The following is a 17,298-nucleotide window of genomic DNA, read 5'->3' as shown; positions in this document are numbered from 1 at the left end:
CACATGTTTAATCGTTTAACACTACACTGTCTTGCTTGAGCTAAGACATGGGAAAATTGACACTAGTGTTAGTGAGAATATACTGGTATATCCTTTTCTGGAGAGCATTTTGGTAGTTTATGGCATAAGCTTTAAAAATATGCATGCCCTTTCAATCAGCAATTCTATTTCTAAGACTGCAACCTAAAGAGTTATGGATTTGTAAAAAGATGTATCTGTAAAAAAGTTCATCAAAATGTTACCTGGTAGAAACATGAAATGTGCTAAAAATAGGAATTACCTAAGTAAAATGCAGGAAATCAGTAAGCTGTTTAGCCAGCTATCGAATATGACTGGAAAAAACCATTCACCCACAACCAGCCGTGAAACGGCTTGTTTCACTTTAAGTTCATGACCTTAGTGGGACCTTAATGAAACCCAAGGATCATACTACAGTTTTCTGGTCCATTTCCTCTCATACTCTGCCAGATGACACAAAACAGAACTTCTCCTCTCTCTTTGGACACCTTAACACCTTATCTAATCTTTTTGTTTCTTACTTCGTTAAGAAAATAGAAGGAATCAGAAAATTATTTCCACCACTTCCACCACATCTACCAACTCATCTGCACCACCTCTACCCATGCACTCCGCGTTTGAGCCCTGGATCTCATCCTCTTTTGCCTCAAAACTTCTTTCTCACAGCAACTGTCCCTCTAACTCCTGCACCAAGCTTTCCTTTGCTACTGCCTCATACTCACCAGTTATATATAGTCTGTTTGTATGCTCTACGTATATACTTGTTTGTATGCTATACTTTATATGCTTGTAACACATCATCACAAAAACAAAACAAAAAGCATTGTCCCTTGATTTAACATACCCTTCCAGCTCATCTTTAGAGCAAAATGTCTCTCTTCACAGTTGCTCATACTTGTCTCCATTCCACTCCTAGTCTAATAAGACTCCTCTGATTAAATTTCTGTCTCCAGTGACCTACTGAAATTAAGATAACCAATGCACCAGTTGTCCACAAGGTTGGCATGTCCATTCCATTTCTAATATTCATCTTACTTAACCTCTCAGTAGGATTTAACACACCTCTGATCACTCCCTGACTCCTAGGAACATTGCTTCCAGAAAGAACTACTCTCCTGAAACATAGATGATATAGCAGAGCCAACTTTATGAGCTGCTACTTCTGTGTTTCCTTTGCTAGTTCTCCCTCAGTCACTAGACTTGTGAATGTTGGGCCTGCCCCAGAACACAGTCCTTAGGCCTCGTCTCTACTTATCATCCTCATTCCAAGGATAATGTTATCCACGGCTTTAAACCCATCTATATGCTGATGACTTCCAAACATATCTTCAACCTAGACCTCTCTCATGAACTCCTAGCACAGATATCCAACTGCTTGACATTCACCACTTGGGTGTCTAAAAACCCACACTCCTGATTTTTCCCATAAGCCATTACCTCCACAATCTTCTTCAACTTATAAATGGCAACTCCATTCTCTTACTCAGGTTTTCAAAAAACTGAAGTCATGCTTGATTCCTTTTTCCCCCTTACAACGTTCACTTTCAAACCATCAGCAAATTCTATCAGCTGTACCTTCAAAATATTTTTTAAACTCCACCACTTCAAGGATTTGCAGAAGATGAAGGATGCAGTGGAAGGATAGTTTCTGGGTTATTCTGAATCCCCATGTAAAAAGGAAGTAATCAGACAGCAACACCAGAAACCCATGGATAACATTTACAACAAAACCAGGCAGGTGGAATTTATAGTAACAGCTCACGGGCAGACTTCTTCCAACTGTAATGTATCTGAAGTACAGCTGTATTAGAATATTTCAGCTGTAAGAGAATATGGGGTAGGATTCAGAATGAAGCTCAAAGAGAAAAATGACTGGCCTAAAAACACATATGTAATCAACATTTTAATTTTCTTAGATCCCTTAATCACCAAAGGTTACCAACTTATACTTTCAAAGATTTTTTTTCCCTTCATAGGATTATATCATTAATTTGATAAAGTTTAAGAAAAGAAAAAAAAAAGAATTGAAGTGATATTTCATTTTTAATGCTTATTTGGCTCAAAAATCCCCCCCACCCTTTGTCTCCTATACCAGACAGTCTGCTTAGTCACTGGTACAAACAAATCCTAAAAGGAATCACTAGTCAGCCAATTCCTCAAATAGCCAAATTCTAATCAGTTAGGACACCCCAGTTGTATTATTGTACAGGAAATGTTCGTCTAGGTAAGTCTGGAAGATGGCAACAACAAATTCCCACATAAAAATAGAGGAACTACATAGAAAAGCCAATATGAAACGACATTTGGAACAAAACTGGGGAAAACCCCAAATATAAGCAAATGGTGATAAATAGCCAGCAGCCACAAGACCTATGTTATTATAGGCATCTGTGTAGGAAAAAGAAAAGGAAAACAATGGGACGAGCATCTGATGAGCTCCAAAGCAGCCAACAGTTGTTCACTGTGAAGTCTGATGGGCCAATTTAAGAAGCACAGTTCAGACATTAAAGGGTTTTACAGTGTCCAATATTGAGCCAGTGCAAAATATCAGTGGTAAAGATTTAAAGAGCCCCATGCTGGGGAGAATCTGCTAGAAGCAGAATAACAAGCTGTATTTTATAAACCAAAACTACAAAGTCTCTGTCAAAAAGATACAAAACTCAGTACTAGAACTTGACGGGAGTATAAGTATTTATTTAATAAAAACAAACCACTTTCATCTGTGATTACAGGTACACCTCAGGTCCTTTTTTTTTTTTTGAAAGTTACATTGGTTTTATTTATTTATTTATTTATTTTTTTAGGTCCTTCTGATACAACATAGTAAAAACTTATGTTTTTTTTTTTACTATGACCTACAGAGAAATAGATTTATGTTACACAGTACACACAAATGTTTACGAATTTATGATGAAAACAATGTCCTGAAATGAGGTCTGCTTGCCTTTATTACTGAATCTTTGATATTTCTATTCTAGTCTTTTTTTTGGCAGGAATATGAGGTCGCAAGAGGAGACTGGTCTGAATTTAGTTTGAAAAACACAACAAACAGCACACTAGTTAATGTGTAGGGATCTATTTCCAAATCCCAACTCTGTCATGTCTGAGTTGTGTTACTTGATGATTTACCCTCTTGTGCTTCTAATTCCTCATTTATAAAATAATAACTGTATATGCTATAAGGTTCTTTAGAAAGTTAGAGTTTATCCATGGAAAGTGCCTACGATGCTGTCTTGGACACAGTAAGTACTCAATAAATGTGTGCTACTATTCTTTTCATGCTGCTGTTTTTAACTGAGTCAAAGTCTAAGAATTTGGTTCCAACATATAGCAGAGGAAAATTTTAAGTGAGCTACAGTTGATATAATAAAGTGCTCTGAAAACAGACTAGGAAGGGATACGCTGAATTCCATGTTCATAAAAAAATCCTCGTAGTTAAGCAAAACAACCCGCACTATTATTATTATTATTTTTTATTTTTATTTTTTTGCCATAGCTTCAAGCACTGCTTACCTATGATGTCATTTCTCATTGCTTCTGTAATTGGTATTGGTTTAGCAGCATCTGGAGATATATATTTGGTAAAAGTATTCACTGCATCTTGTTCTATACCTGCAAGGGAAGGAGACAACTTCAAAATTCAAAGAGAAATTTGGGAAAGTAATGGACTATAATCATGAACAGCAGGGCTGTTTGCTGTAGGACCAAGCACACACACAAATACATACATATGTATTATAAACATATATAACAATATATTTAGGACAAAACAAGCCTCTAGCATGTTACATTTTTACTCTTTGTGGAACACAGTTATATGTGAATTCCCTCCACTACACCTCATCTAAACTAAGGAGCTCCTTAAACTAATTATTTCTACATGTTCTCTTTCCATGTCTCCTCTCCAAAGTCTCAATCTAATGGACTTGCACAGCAATATAAGAGCAAGGGCTCAAAAATTATTTATAAATCTACAATCAATTAAAATATTTTACAAAATGATTTCACGTTCATAAATACATCTGTTAACTTTCAACAACCTTAGAAAGTTAAAACAACAAATCTCAAACTTTTTAGTCTCAGGACTTCTTTGCAACCCTAATAAAAGAGCTTTTGTTAAATCTGAATTTTATCTATAGATATTAAGATATTAGAAATTTAAAAAAAACAAGAAAAATGACTGATTCTATTAAAATTAACAATATCAAATCTTCCTTAACATAAACAACATGTTTTAGGAAAAAAAAAAAAAAAACTATTTTCCAAACTGAAAAAAATTAGCAAGAAGAGGGCATTATTTCACATTTTTGCAATGCTGTTTGTCTTGATAGGAAACTGCTATATTTTCATATCTGCTTTGGCATTCAATCTGCTATGCTATTTTGTGTTGGCTGAAGTTTATTTTGATATGGTGATGTAATAATAAATACACACACACACACACACACACACACAGTCTTCATCCTGGTTCCTGGTACAGAGCTTCTAAAACCCTGGAGATCCCTGAAGAGTAAGGGTGAGAAGAGCATATTTCGTTATTCATAAGTCCCTTTCAACCACAGGAAAGTTTATGGTAATGACTTGCAGAATGGAGCTGGTTGCCGGAGGAACAAACCAGGTGATTACAGCATTGGAACTTTCAGCTCTACTCCCCAAATCTAAGGAGGGAAGAAGAGCTGGGGATCCAGTTAATCACCAATGGCCAATAACTTAACCAATCATGCCCATGTTATAGAACCATAAAACCCCTGAATGAAGTAGTTCAGAGAGCTTCCCGGTTGGTGAATGCATCCATGTGCTGGAAGGATGGCATACCTCACTCAACCCACAAAGACTGAGGCTTCTGCACTTGGGATCCTTTCTTGACCTTGCCCTCTGCATCTCTTTACTTGGTGGTTCATTTGTATGTTTTATAATGTGCTTTATAATAAAACAGTAAATATAAGTAAAGTGTTTTCCCTAAACTCTGTGAACTAATATAAGATTACTGAATACGAGGAGAAGTTATGGAAACCCTGGATTTATAGCTGGTTGGCCAGAAGTACATGTAATAACTTGAGACTTACAGCTGGCAACTAAAGTAGGGGGCAATCTTGTGGACTGAGCCCTTAACCTGTGAGGTCTGTGCTAACTTGGGGAGTTAGTGCCAGAATGAATTAAACTGTAGAATCCCAAGTTACAGAGAATTGGAGAACTACTTCGTGTGGAAAACCCACACATTTGGTGTCAGAAGTGTTGTGAATAGAGAAATGGTTTTATCTATATTAAGAAAATCTGGCCTCAGACATGCAGAGATAGGAAAAGGAGTATTTTAACAGCTTTTTAAAATCACTGTGAATATACTCTTCTTTGATATTACACCAAAATTTGACAAATGGCAGTTTCTTAAAGGTTAGTTAGAATGTGGGAAGTGGACCTCCTCTTCCAGTCTCTTTGGGGTCTGGCACAGAAACAAGATGACGAAGGGGATGTCATCATTCAGAAAGCGTCGCAATAAGAGGCACACGTTGTGCCGCCACTGTGGCTCTAAGGCCTACCACCTTCAAAAGCCCACCTGTGGCAAGTGTGGCTATCCTGCCAAGTGGAAGAGAAAGTACAACTGGAGTGCCAAGGCTAAAAGACAAAATACCACTGGGACCAGTCGAATGAGGCACCTAAAATTGTATACAGCAGATTCAGGCATGGATTCCGTGAAGGAACAACACCTAAGCCCAAGAGGGCAGCTGCTGCAGCATCCAGTTCATCTTAAGGATTCCAATGATTAGTCAAAATAAACGTTCTGGTTTAAAAAAAAAAAGAAGAAGAAGAAGAAGAATGTGGGAAGTGCAAGCCAGATCAGTGAACTTCTCGGTTAATTAAAATCCAGTGGTATATCTCCCCCTTTAGTAAGTAGATCTTTACATTCATGATTTTATGACATCATGTATTTTTTAATATTTTGGAAAATACTGGTTCACTGACTTATGCAGACCTTCCAAATGTTGATACACTACATCAGAGAATGTAAAAAAAAGAAATCGCATCATTAATATCACCAATCATCTTATCAGAACACACTTAAAAAAAAAAAAAAGATTTATTTACTTGAGAGAGAGCAAGCATGAGAGGGGAGGAGGGACAGAGAGGCATAGCAGACATGACCTGAGCCCAAGGGAGACGCTTAACTGATTGAGCTACCTAGGTGCTCCAGAATACTCTTTAAAGTTGTCAAAGCACAGGGTGGTAAATATAAGTTTTTCAAAATTCTAATTTTCACTTTAAAAGTTTACATTTTACCAAGGGCAACAAATACTGTCAGCTGTTTTCCTTGAAATGACAAGCTCACTTCATTCATTTCCAAGAAAACATCTGGCAATTCCCAAGCCACAGTCATTCTTTGGAGTAAAAATGGTATTCCATTAAAAAAAGAGCCAATTGAGGGGCACCTGGGTGGCTTAGTTGGTTGAGTGTCTGACTCTTGATTTCAGCTCCGGTCATGATCTCAGGTCAGGGTCATGACTCTGAGACCTGCATGAGGCCCTGTGCTCAGTGTGGAATCTGCTTCAAATTCTCTCTTGCTCTCCCTCCCATGCATTTTCACTCTTATATAAATAAATAAAATCTTTAAAAAAAAAAAAGTAGTTAATTGGGTTCACAAAAACAATCAAATATGCATGTACTTTTCCTTAAAACAAGTAGTATGCTTGTTTATGCGTACTTCCCGATTCACCATACATATTAAAAAAATTATATACCTATGCTGTGATGAGCACTGGGTGTCTTACAGAAGTAGTGATCACTAAACTGACATCTGAAAATAATATTACATTGTATGTTAACTAACTGAACTTTTTTTTTTTTTAATTTTTATTTATTTATGATAGTCACAGAGAGAGAGAGAGAGAGAGAGAGAGAGAGAGAGGCAGAGACACAGGCAGAGGGAGAAGCAGGCTCCATGCACCGGGAGCCTGATGTGGGATTCGATCCTGAGTCTCCAGGATCGCGCCCTGGGCCAAAGGCAGGCGCCAAACCGCTGCGCCACCCAGGGATCCCCTAACTGAACTTTAAATAAAAAAACTCAATAAAATAAAAACATTAAAAAAAACATTTATATCTTTTTTTTTTTTTAAGATTTTATTTATTTATTCATGAGAGACACACAGACAGAGAGAGAGGCAGAGACACAGGCAAAGGGAGAAGCAGGCTCCATGCAGGCAGCTCAACGTAGGACTCGATCCCGGGACTCCAGGATCACGTCCTGGGCCAAAGGCGGCGCTAAACCGCTGAGCCATCCAGGCGTCCCCCATTTATATCTTCTAAAAAAAACCCATATACCCAAGAGTTTAGATTTAATAAAATTAATTATCTACTTCCTCAAAGACATCTTTAAGTAAAACTGGCACTTAATTTTACTGGGAATATGTAGCAGCACAAAATGACTATTAGTACAATTTGGCCCAGCGCCAGCAGGTTTTCCCACAATTATCTTTGCCCCATCATTACAAATGTCAACAGGGTGAAAAAGACAAATACCATCTCAGAATTATCATGCAAACAGTTTTGACTAACTGGACCGTGTTGAAAAAAAATCTCAGGGACCCTCTAAGAGGGTGCAAAACATACTTTGAGAACCTCTGGGTTAACGGAACAATTTTTTTAAAGATTTTATTTATTTATGAGAGACACACACACAGAGAGGCAGAGACACAGGCAGAGAGAGAAGCAGGCTCCATGCAGGGAGCCCAATGTGGGACTCGATTCCTGGACTCCAGGATCCTGCCCTGGGCCAAAGACAGGTGCTCAACTGCTGAGTCACCCAGGCGTCCCCCAATCTTTTTTTTAAAGAACAGATTATTATCCCTATTTTTATAGAAAAATACTTATGTGCAAAAAAATAAAATGAGCTATTTGAGTTAATAAAGTGTGGGAGAGAGGATGGGGCCAACGAGAAGCAAAACATAGTTTTTGATGTGACTGAAGATGTTATCAGCTTAAAACAGATTGCTGTAAAAGTCTTTTATGTAAGTCCCATGGTGACCACAACAAAAATGCCTATGGAAGATATGCAAAAGAATGAGAAAGGAATCAAAGCATGTCACTACATGAAAACAAGGAAATACAAAGGAAGACAGCAAGAGAGGAAAAGAAGTAAAAAGGCCTAGAAGCCACTCAGAAAAAAAATGAGCAAGATGGCAACGTAAATCCTGCTCTATCAATAATAACTTTAAATGTAAATGAATTAAATTGCCCAAAAGACACAGAGAGACTGAATGTATTTTTAAAATAAAAAGAAATCAAGATCCTACTACATGATGCCTATAAGAGACTCAATTTAGATTTAAGGACACACAAAGGCTGAAAGTTAAAGGATGGAAAAAGATATTCCATGCAAACAGTAACAAAAAGAGCAGAGAGAAGGGGACTAACCTTGTCTTAGACAAAACAAACTTTAAGTCAAAAACTGTCACAAGAGACAATGATAAAATGGTCAATCTACCAAGAAGATATAACAATTATATATGCCGCAACATTAGAGCCTCTAAATATACAAACACTGACAGAAGTGAAGGAAGAAATAAACAGCAAGACAGTAACAGGAGACTTCAATGCCCCATTTTCAGTAATGGATATAGAACATCCGGACAGAAAATCTGGAAGAAAACAGAGAACTCAACACCACAGACCAAATGGACCTATCAGACTTTTATAGAACATTCCATCCTACAGCAGCAGAATAGAATACACATTCAAATCATTCTCTAGGACAAATCACATGTTAGGTCACAAAACAGGTCTTAAATTTAAGAAGACAGAAATCATATCAAGTATCTTTCCCAACCACAATGGAATAAACCCAGAAATCAAAAGCAAAAAGAAAACTGGAAAACTAAGAAATATGTGGAAATTAAACAATACATTCTTGAACAACCAATGAGTTGAAAAAGAAACTGAAAAGGAAGTTTAAAATATGTCTCGAGACAAATGAAAACACAACATATCACAATCTTACGGGATACACTAAAACCATTATCAAGAGGGACACATATAGCTATAAATGCTTACATCAAGAAAGCAGAAAAATCTCACAGAACCTAACTTTACACAAGAAACTAGAAATAACAAATTAAGCCCAAGTCAGAAGGAATAACAATTAGAGCAGAAATAAATGAATACAGAATAGAAAAAAACAGAAAAATTAATGCAAAATTTGGTTCTTCAAAAAGATCAACAAAATTGACCCAACTTTAGCTAGACTAAAATAAAGAGACAACTCAAACAAAATAAAAAATAAAGAGGATATTACAACTGATGCCACAGAGCTAAAAGTTTCATAAGACACTATTAGAACACCTACTAAGACTGAATCACCAAGAAACAGAGAAATTGAACACATCTATAATTTGTAAGGAGACTGAATCAGTAATGAAAAATCCTTCTAACAAAGAAAAGCCCATAGCAGAAAGCAGAAAAGCAAATGACTTCACTGGAGAATTCTACCAAACATTTAAAGAAGAATTAACAATAATCCTTCTCAAATTTGTCCCCCCAAAATGAAAAAGGAACACTTCCAAACTCATTTTATGAGGCCAGCCATTATTCTAATACCAAAGCCAAACAATGATACTATAAAGCAAACTACAGTACAATATCCCTGATGAACACAGATGCAAAAATTCTCAACAAAACACTAGCAAACAGAATTCAACAGTACCTGAAAAGCATCACACACCATGACCAAGTGGAATTCATCCCTGGAGTGCGAGGATATGGTTTAACATATAAAAATCAACTACAGTGATACACCACACCAACTGAAGTGTAACTATCATACGATCAATTCAACAGATGTAGGAAAAATATTTGACAAATTCAACACTCCTTCATGATTTAAAACTCTCAACATGCTAGGAACAAAAGGAAATTACCTCTTCATAATAAAAGCCATAAACAAAAAACTAACAGCTAACATCATATTCAATCATGAAAAACTGAAAGCTTTTCTTCTTCTAATATTAGGAACAAGGGAAGGATGCCCACTTTTAACACCTCTATTCAACACAGTATTAGAAATCTAACCAAGGCTATTAGGATAGAGAGGATAAAAGGTATCCATATGGGAAAGAAAGCAGTTAAATTACCTCTATTTGCAGATAACTCTATTTTACATGTAGGAAACCCTGACAACTCCACAAAAAACTGATAGATGAATTCAGTTACAGGATATAAAATCAACACACAAAAATTAGTTGGATTTCTATATACTAACAATGAAATATACTTGCCAAAAAGGAAATTAAGCAAGCAATCTCATTTGTAATAACATAACAAAGAATAAAATACTTAAAAATAAACTTAACCAAGGAAGTGAAAGATTTATACACTTAAAACTGTAACACACTGCTGAAAGAAATTAAAGAGAGCACAAATAAATGGAAAAACATCCTGTGTTCGTGAAATGGAAGACTTAATACTGGTAAGATGTCACTATGTATTTATTTATTTATGAGAGACACACAGAAACAGGTAGAGACATAGGCAGAGTGGGAAGCAGGCCCCCCACTAACCCTCCCCCCACCTCCCTGCAGGGAGCCCAATGCAGGACTATAAGCAGACCAGGGATCACACCCTGAGCCAAAGGCAGATGTTCAACCGCTGAGCCACCCAGGTGTCCCAAGATGTCACTATCTAAAGTGATCTATAGACTTAACATATCCCTATCAAAATATTAGTGGTATTTTTCACAGGAATAGAAAAAAAAACCCTTAAATTCACAAGGAACCACAAAGGACCTGAATAGCCAAAACAACCTTGAGAAAGAACAAAGCCAGAGGTAACATCTTTCCTGATTTAAAAATATATTATAAAGCTACAAAAACGGAAACAGTATGGTACTGGCATAAGGACAGATATACAAACCAAAAGGACAGAACCACAAGGAAATATCATCTCATACCTCTAAGGATGACCATTACCAAAACAAAAGTTAACAAGTGCTGGTGAGATGTGGAGAAATTGGACCCCTCGTACACTGTTGGGTAGGAATGTAAAACGGTGTGACTACTATGGAAAACAATATGGAAACTCCTCAGAAAATTAAACATCTTAATAAATTAATAAATGAAACAGTTTTAATTCAATAAATACCGGGCTAAACTAAAATAAATGCTTTGGTCCAATTTCTAAAATATTTTGTTAACAAAAGAACATAGAAATGCTTAAAATATCTGCTTTGCTTTTTATGTTATTTTTTTTTTTTTAATTTTTATTTATTTATGATAGTCACACACACACACACACACACACACACACACACACACACACAGAGGTAGAGATACAGGCAGAGGGAGAAGCAGGCTCCATGCACCGGGAGCCCGACGTGGGATTCGATCCCGGGTCTCCAGGATCGCGCCCTGGGCCAAAGGCAGGCGCCAAACCGCTGCGCCACCCAGGGATCCCCTGCTTTGCTTTTTAAAGCATATCTTTTGGAAACCTGTGAGGCCAGATTACTGGAAATAAAGAACTTTCTTCAATTACTTGAATGATGCTCAAAACTCCATTTACTCACTTTAGTATTTCACTAAGAAGTTTTAAAATTTTCAAATGGCTAGGACGTGTCTTTTAACTGCAACTAATCCTTAACCACAACAAACCCCAAAATACAAAATACCAACCAACTCCATGAGATGATACACATATATCCAGAACTTTACCAAGACTTTTGTGTAACCAAGATACAAGAGTATTTCATTAAAATGGATATATTTTAGTAACCAATTTTATTTATTTTTTAAAGATTTTATTTATTCATTCATGAGAGACATGGAGAGGTAGAGATATAGGCAGAGGGAGAAGCAGGCTCCCTGCAGGGAGCCCAATGCGAGACTTGATCCCAGGACCCCAGGATCATGACCTGAGCCAAAGGCAGCTCAACCACTAAGTCACCCAGGTGCCCCCCTTTAATCACCGATTTTAAAGACAAAGCTGTGATTAGCAGATTTAAACACGAACAATGAAGTACAAAAGATAAACATGTAAATAAATAAATTCTTGGGGCTCCTGGATGGCTCAGCTGGTTAAGTGTCTGACTTGGATTTTCAGCTCAGGTCATGATCTCAGGGTCGTGAGATCAAGCCTCACTTCGGGCTCTATGCTCAGCGGGAAGTCTGCTTAAGATTCTCTCCCTCTGCCCCCACTCCCACCCCAGGGTACTCACAACTCCCTCTCAGTCTCAAAATAAATAAATCTTAAAAAGAAAAAAAAAAGAAAAGAAAAATTCTTCAGACTATAAACTTCACTCAATGGACAAAAATTTTCCTGAATGTCCAGTCTGTGACTATTTATTTTTGAGTCCTTGGTGTCCAGTATGGTACCTGGCATTACATAATAGGCGCATAATAAATATCCATTGAAAGAATAAACATCACAAACATTGGCTGAAAGAATTTACTTGATAAGGTCACACATTTTGTTCCTAGCATTTTAAATTAGCAGCATCTTTATGAAGAAATTTGAAGTCAGGAATCCTTTTTAGTCAGAGGGAAGAGGTCTTGTGATAAAATGGCTTAAAGCAGAGGAGAAAATCAAGACAAGTGGGACTTCAACACAAGGAACATGCATGCCTATTCCTAAAAGACTGCATTAGTCACTCAAAATGGCTATTAAAGGAGAACATGTATCAACAAAATGAGAAATTAACACACTTATTAATGTCAGCTAAGAAGAATTTATTTTGTTAACCTCCACCTCTTTGCATAAAGATCCTAAAACCAACTTAGTATCTATTTACATGGAAGTACAAAATACCAGTATATCCTAAAGAGGTTATGCAGGAAGAAATTACACATTAATTCTGAGTTCTTAATCTTAATATTTATTTACAAAATCAACAGGCCATTAAAAATTCCCTCTTTTGGTAAAAGAAGTTTTAAGGGCATGTTAAGAAAGCCGTAGGCCACCTAAGAGTGATATTAGGCAAATACAAAAAGAAGGTTTTTACAAGAAAGTTTCCACTCAAAAAAAAAAAAAAAAAAAAGAAGAAGAAGAAAGAAAGTTTCCACTCTATGAAAAATGAGAGCTGGAATCAGAAACAGGAGAGTAGGCATTTCTATGCTCCAGAAAACTTCTGAATACAAATATGAGGTGCTGACACAGGGCTACAAACTGTAGCTCAAGAGGTTTTAATGCAATGAAAATAATTATAATAGGAACCAGAGAAGCAAGTGTTAAACCACTATCTTCCCTAATGTATCTGCTTTCAAGGGGAAAATAGAAAATCCATATTCTATGACTTGATTTGAAATTCTAAGGAGTAGGTCAAGATGAAATAAGCACACTCCACCCTATCTCTCCCACAGAATGCAACTACAAACACCAGACGAACTTATCTGAGGACCTGGAAAAGTAAATGGTACCAGGCAGATAGAGAAAGGAAACCAGAACTTGAAGTACCATCATACTACAGGCAAGTTTCCCCACTTTCTGTTCCTCCAGTATCTCCTAGCCTGGACTCAAAAGCCAACACTGTACAGCCAGATGCTCAAAGGAAAAGCTCCAAACAAGCCCTCTATTTCTGGTCTAAGGAGCAGAAGGCGATGCCTATGGATAACAGAGAGTGAGGGAACCATCCTGGGCTTTTTTGTTTTATCCCTTTCACTCTAATCTGGGTCCCCAAGTAATACCAGCCTAACCAACGGTGGCAATGGCAGCAGCACTCTGGCAGGCTCCAAAATCCCTGTACTTTGACAGAGAAACTGTAGTCCCAAAAGGAAGAGGAGAATCCCTTTTCCTCTGTCTTCTTGCTGCTTGGAAAGTAAAGCTCCAACTTTTTAGCCCAACAACAAGGAAGGTGGGCTCCCCTTGGCACCAGAAGCTGTTAGGGAGACTGTAGAAAGGAGGGGGTTTGTGAAAAGCTTAAAAGTTGTGTGTGTGTTTCTGGGCTCACACGTGAGCTGAGCATACATGGATTTGACTGTAAGAGCATACCAAAGGGTCTGAGACCTAAACTATGACCTTTTCACTTGTCAGACCTTGTCAGGTCCCAGACTGGATACCAACAGGTACATATACAAGTAAAATCCAAAAAAATGAACAGACTCTGGAACCACAGCCTACAGAGTGCTAGTTGAAACTTGTAGCCTGAACCTAACCTAACAGGATTTAAACATGACTCAGAATTATGTAAGTCAAATTGTCCATAATACAATCCAAAATTAACTGCCATACAAAATCCTAGAAAACTGCATTATCTCACAAAGGAAAAGACAAGCAAGATGATGATATGGATGCTGGAATTACAGAACAAAGGTTTTTTAAATTTTGTTTTTTTATTTTTTTTTATTTTTTTTAATTTTTATTTATCTATGATAGTCACAGAGAGAGAGAGAGAGAGAGAGAGAGGCAGAGACACAGGCAGAGGGAGAAGCAGGATCCATGCACCGGGAGCCCGACGTGGGATTCGATCCCGGGTCTCCAGGATCGCGCCCTGGGCCAAAGGCAGGCGCTAAACCGCTGCGCCACCCAGGGATCCCTTGTTTTGCTTTTTTTTTTTTTTTAAATTTTTTTATTTATTTATGATAGTCACAGAGAGATAGAGAGGCAGAGACACAGGCAGAGGGAGAAGCAGGCTCCATGCACCGGGAGCCCGACGTGGGACTCGATCCCGGGTCTCCAGGATCGCGCCCTGGGCCAAAGGCAGGCGCCAAACCGCTGCGCCACCCAGGGATCCCCCCTTGTTTTGCTTTTTAAAGAAGCAATTATAGGGGCGCCTAGTGGCTCAGTCAAGAATCAATCTGACTCTTGATTTCAGCTCAGGTCATGATCTCAGGGAAATGGGACTGAGCCCCGCATTGGGCTCTGTGCTGAATGTGGAGCCTGCTTGAGGTTCTTTCACTCCCTCTCCTTCTGCCCCTCCCTTCTCCCCACTTGTGTTCTCTCTCTCTTAAAAAAGGAAAAAAAAGTATTATAACCATGTTCCAAGAAAAGTCAAATACTCTTGAAACAAATGGAAACCTTAGAACCAAAAAATAATACAAACTTAAAATCACTGTAAAGACTCAAAGAACGACGAAATGACAGAGGAAAGAATCGGTGAATCCAGAGGTAATACGAATAGAAATTTTCCAAGCTCAACAACAGGAAAAAAAGAAAAAGAAAAAAGTACAGCACCTCAAGGACCTGCAGAACAATAACAAGGGTAAAACATCTGGGTCATTAAATCCCCACGAAAAAAAATGTGAAAAACAATGGCTAAAAATTTCCTCCCAACCAGCAAAAAAACCCAAACTTTTAAAATCAAGAAGCTCAGTGAACCTCAAATAAGAAGAAACTCAAAGAAATCCATACCCAAACACTATAACCAAATTGCTGAACAGTAAAGACAGGGAAGTATCTCTAAAGCAGCTATAAAATGATGCTAAATAGACAGTAATGATGATTCCAAGATTGCAGACTTCTACCAAAAACCAGATAGGCCAGAGGCAGTGAAACACCACTTTCAAACTGGTAAAAGAAAATAACTATCAACCTAGAATTCTCTATCAAGCAAAAATTACTTCAATCTAAGGAGATTCTCAGATGGAAAACAGCTGAGAAAATTCTCCAACAGCAGACCTGCTCTAAAAGAAATGCTAAAAGAATCCTTGAAACAGTGGTAAAATGGTAACAGAAATAATAACTGAATTTTCAGGGATGAAGAACAGCAACAGATACAGCAAATATCTGGTTTAAATGTAATTGACAATTTTTCTTTTAAGTTCTTTAAACTGTGTACAACAGCTGAAGGCCAAAGTCCTAACATTGTATGATAGGGTTTTTAACAAAAGTAGATGACAACTACATCATGTGAGTGAGGAGAAGGGACTTAGGTGGTACGCTCTACATCCCACTTAACATGATAAAATACTAATTTTAAGTAGACTGTGTATGTAGGTTATGTATGTATATGTATGTACATATGTTGTAATCCCTAGAGAGACCACTAAAAATCTATATACAAAGAGATATAATCAAGAACTCATAAATTCTTTAAAAAAAAAATCCAAAAGAAAGAAGAGAATAGGAAATCAAAGGACATAAAATAGAAGAAGCAGCAAACAAAAAAATAAAACAGGACACCTAAATCCAAATACATCAATAATTACACTTAATATCACTACATAGGAGTTAACAAGTATCAGTAATTACATTTACAAATTACATTGTAAATAATCATGTTGTAATTAATTACACAATACAAATAACTACATTTAAAAAAATTTATCAACAAAAACACCAGATCGTGGGATGCCTGGGTGGCTCAGCAGTTGAGCATCTGTTTACCTTTGGCTCAGGGCGTGATCCCAGTTCGGGGACTGAGTCCCACATCAGGCTCCCTGTGAGGAGCCTGCTTCTCCCTCTGCCTATGTCTCTGCCTCTCTCTGTGTCTCTCATAAATAAATAAATAAATAAATAAATAAATAAATAAATAAATAAATAAATAAATAAATCTATCTATCTATCTATCTATCTATCTATCTATCTTAAAAAAAAAAAGTTAGAATGTATTATAAAAAAATAACCTGGGATCCCTGGGTGGCGCAGCGGTTTGGCGCCTGCCTTTGGCCCAGGGCGCGATCCTGGAGACCTGGGATGGAATCCCACGTCAGGCTCCTGGTGCATGGAGGCTGCTTCTCCCTCTGCCTATGTCTCTGCCTCTCTCTCTCTCTCTCTCTGTATGACTATCATAAATAAATAATAAAAAAAAAATTAAAAAAAAATAACCTAACTCCATGCTGTCAAAAGAAACTCACTTTAAAAATGATAAAGGTAAGTCAAAAGCAATGGGATAGAAAAAAGATATATATACACCATGTAAACACCAATCAGATTAAACTGGAGTGGCTACATAAGTCAGACAGCAGATATTTCTGAGCTTAGAACAAGTGAAGCTACCGCAGATAAAGAAGAACATTACATAATGATAAAAGATTTGATTCACCAGGAAGATATAATGACTAAATATGTATACAACAAACAAAAGACCCTCAAAATACATGCAAAAAATGGGTAGAACTGAAAGTACAGTTGGAAATATCCACAATTCTGGTTGGAGACTTCAACATATCTCTCTTAAAATAATGGATATTAAAAGCATACAAAATGCCAGCAAGGATACAGAAGAACCAAACACCTTAACCCAACTCAATCTAATTGACATTTATAAAAATCTATCGAACAGCAGAATATACATTCTTCTCATTGCATGTGAGATATTCACCAAGACAAACCATATTCTAGGCCATTGAAAAATTTTAACAAATTTAA

At 37.2% G+C, this 17,298-nt stretch overlaps 1 protein-coding gene and 1 pseudogene across 4 annotated transcripts in view; one reads left to right on the top strand and one right to left on the bottom strand.

The window, feature by feature from the left end:
* AKAP10 (A-kinase anchoring protein 10) overlaps positions 1–17,298 on the bottom strand; it is a 78,353-nt gene that overhangs the window by 35,311 nt on the left and 25,744 nt on the right. For all 4 annotated transcript variants that reach the window (XR_005990225.1, XM_041770808.1, XM_041770810.1 and 1 more), the window contains exon 5: positions 3,532–3,630. Coding sequence is in view for 3 of the 4 variants with exons in the window: in XM_041770808.1 (XP_041626742.1) it covers positions 3,532–3,630 (99 nt within the window). In the remaining variant the exon portion in view is untranslated. The remainder of the gene's footprint in view (positions 1–3,531; positions 3,631–17,298) is intronic.
* Positions 5,475–5,767, top strand: LOC121499748 (annotated as a pseudogene).

The sequence above is a fragment of the Vulpes lagopus genome, chromosome 10, assembly GCF_018345385.1.
Source record: "Vulpes lagopus strain Blue_001 chromosome 10, ASM1834538v1, whole genome shotgun sequence".
NCBI lineage: Eukaryota > Metazoa > Chordata > Mammalia > Carnivora > Canidae > Vulpes > Vulpes lagopus.
The sequence above is the reverse complement of the archived record's forward strand: the minus strand, read 5'-3'. Positions and strand labels throughout refer to the sequence as shown.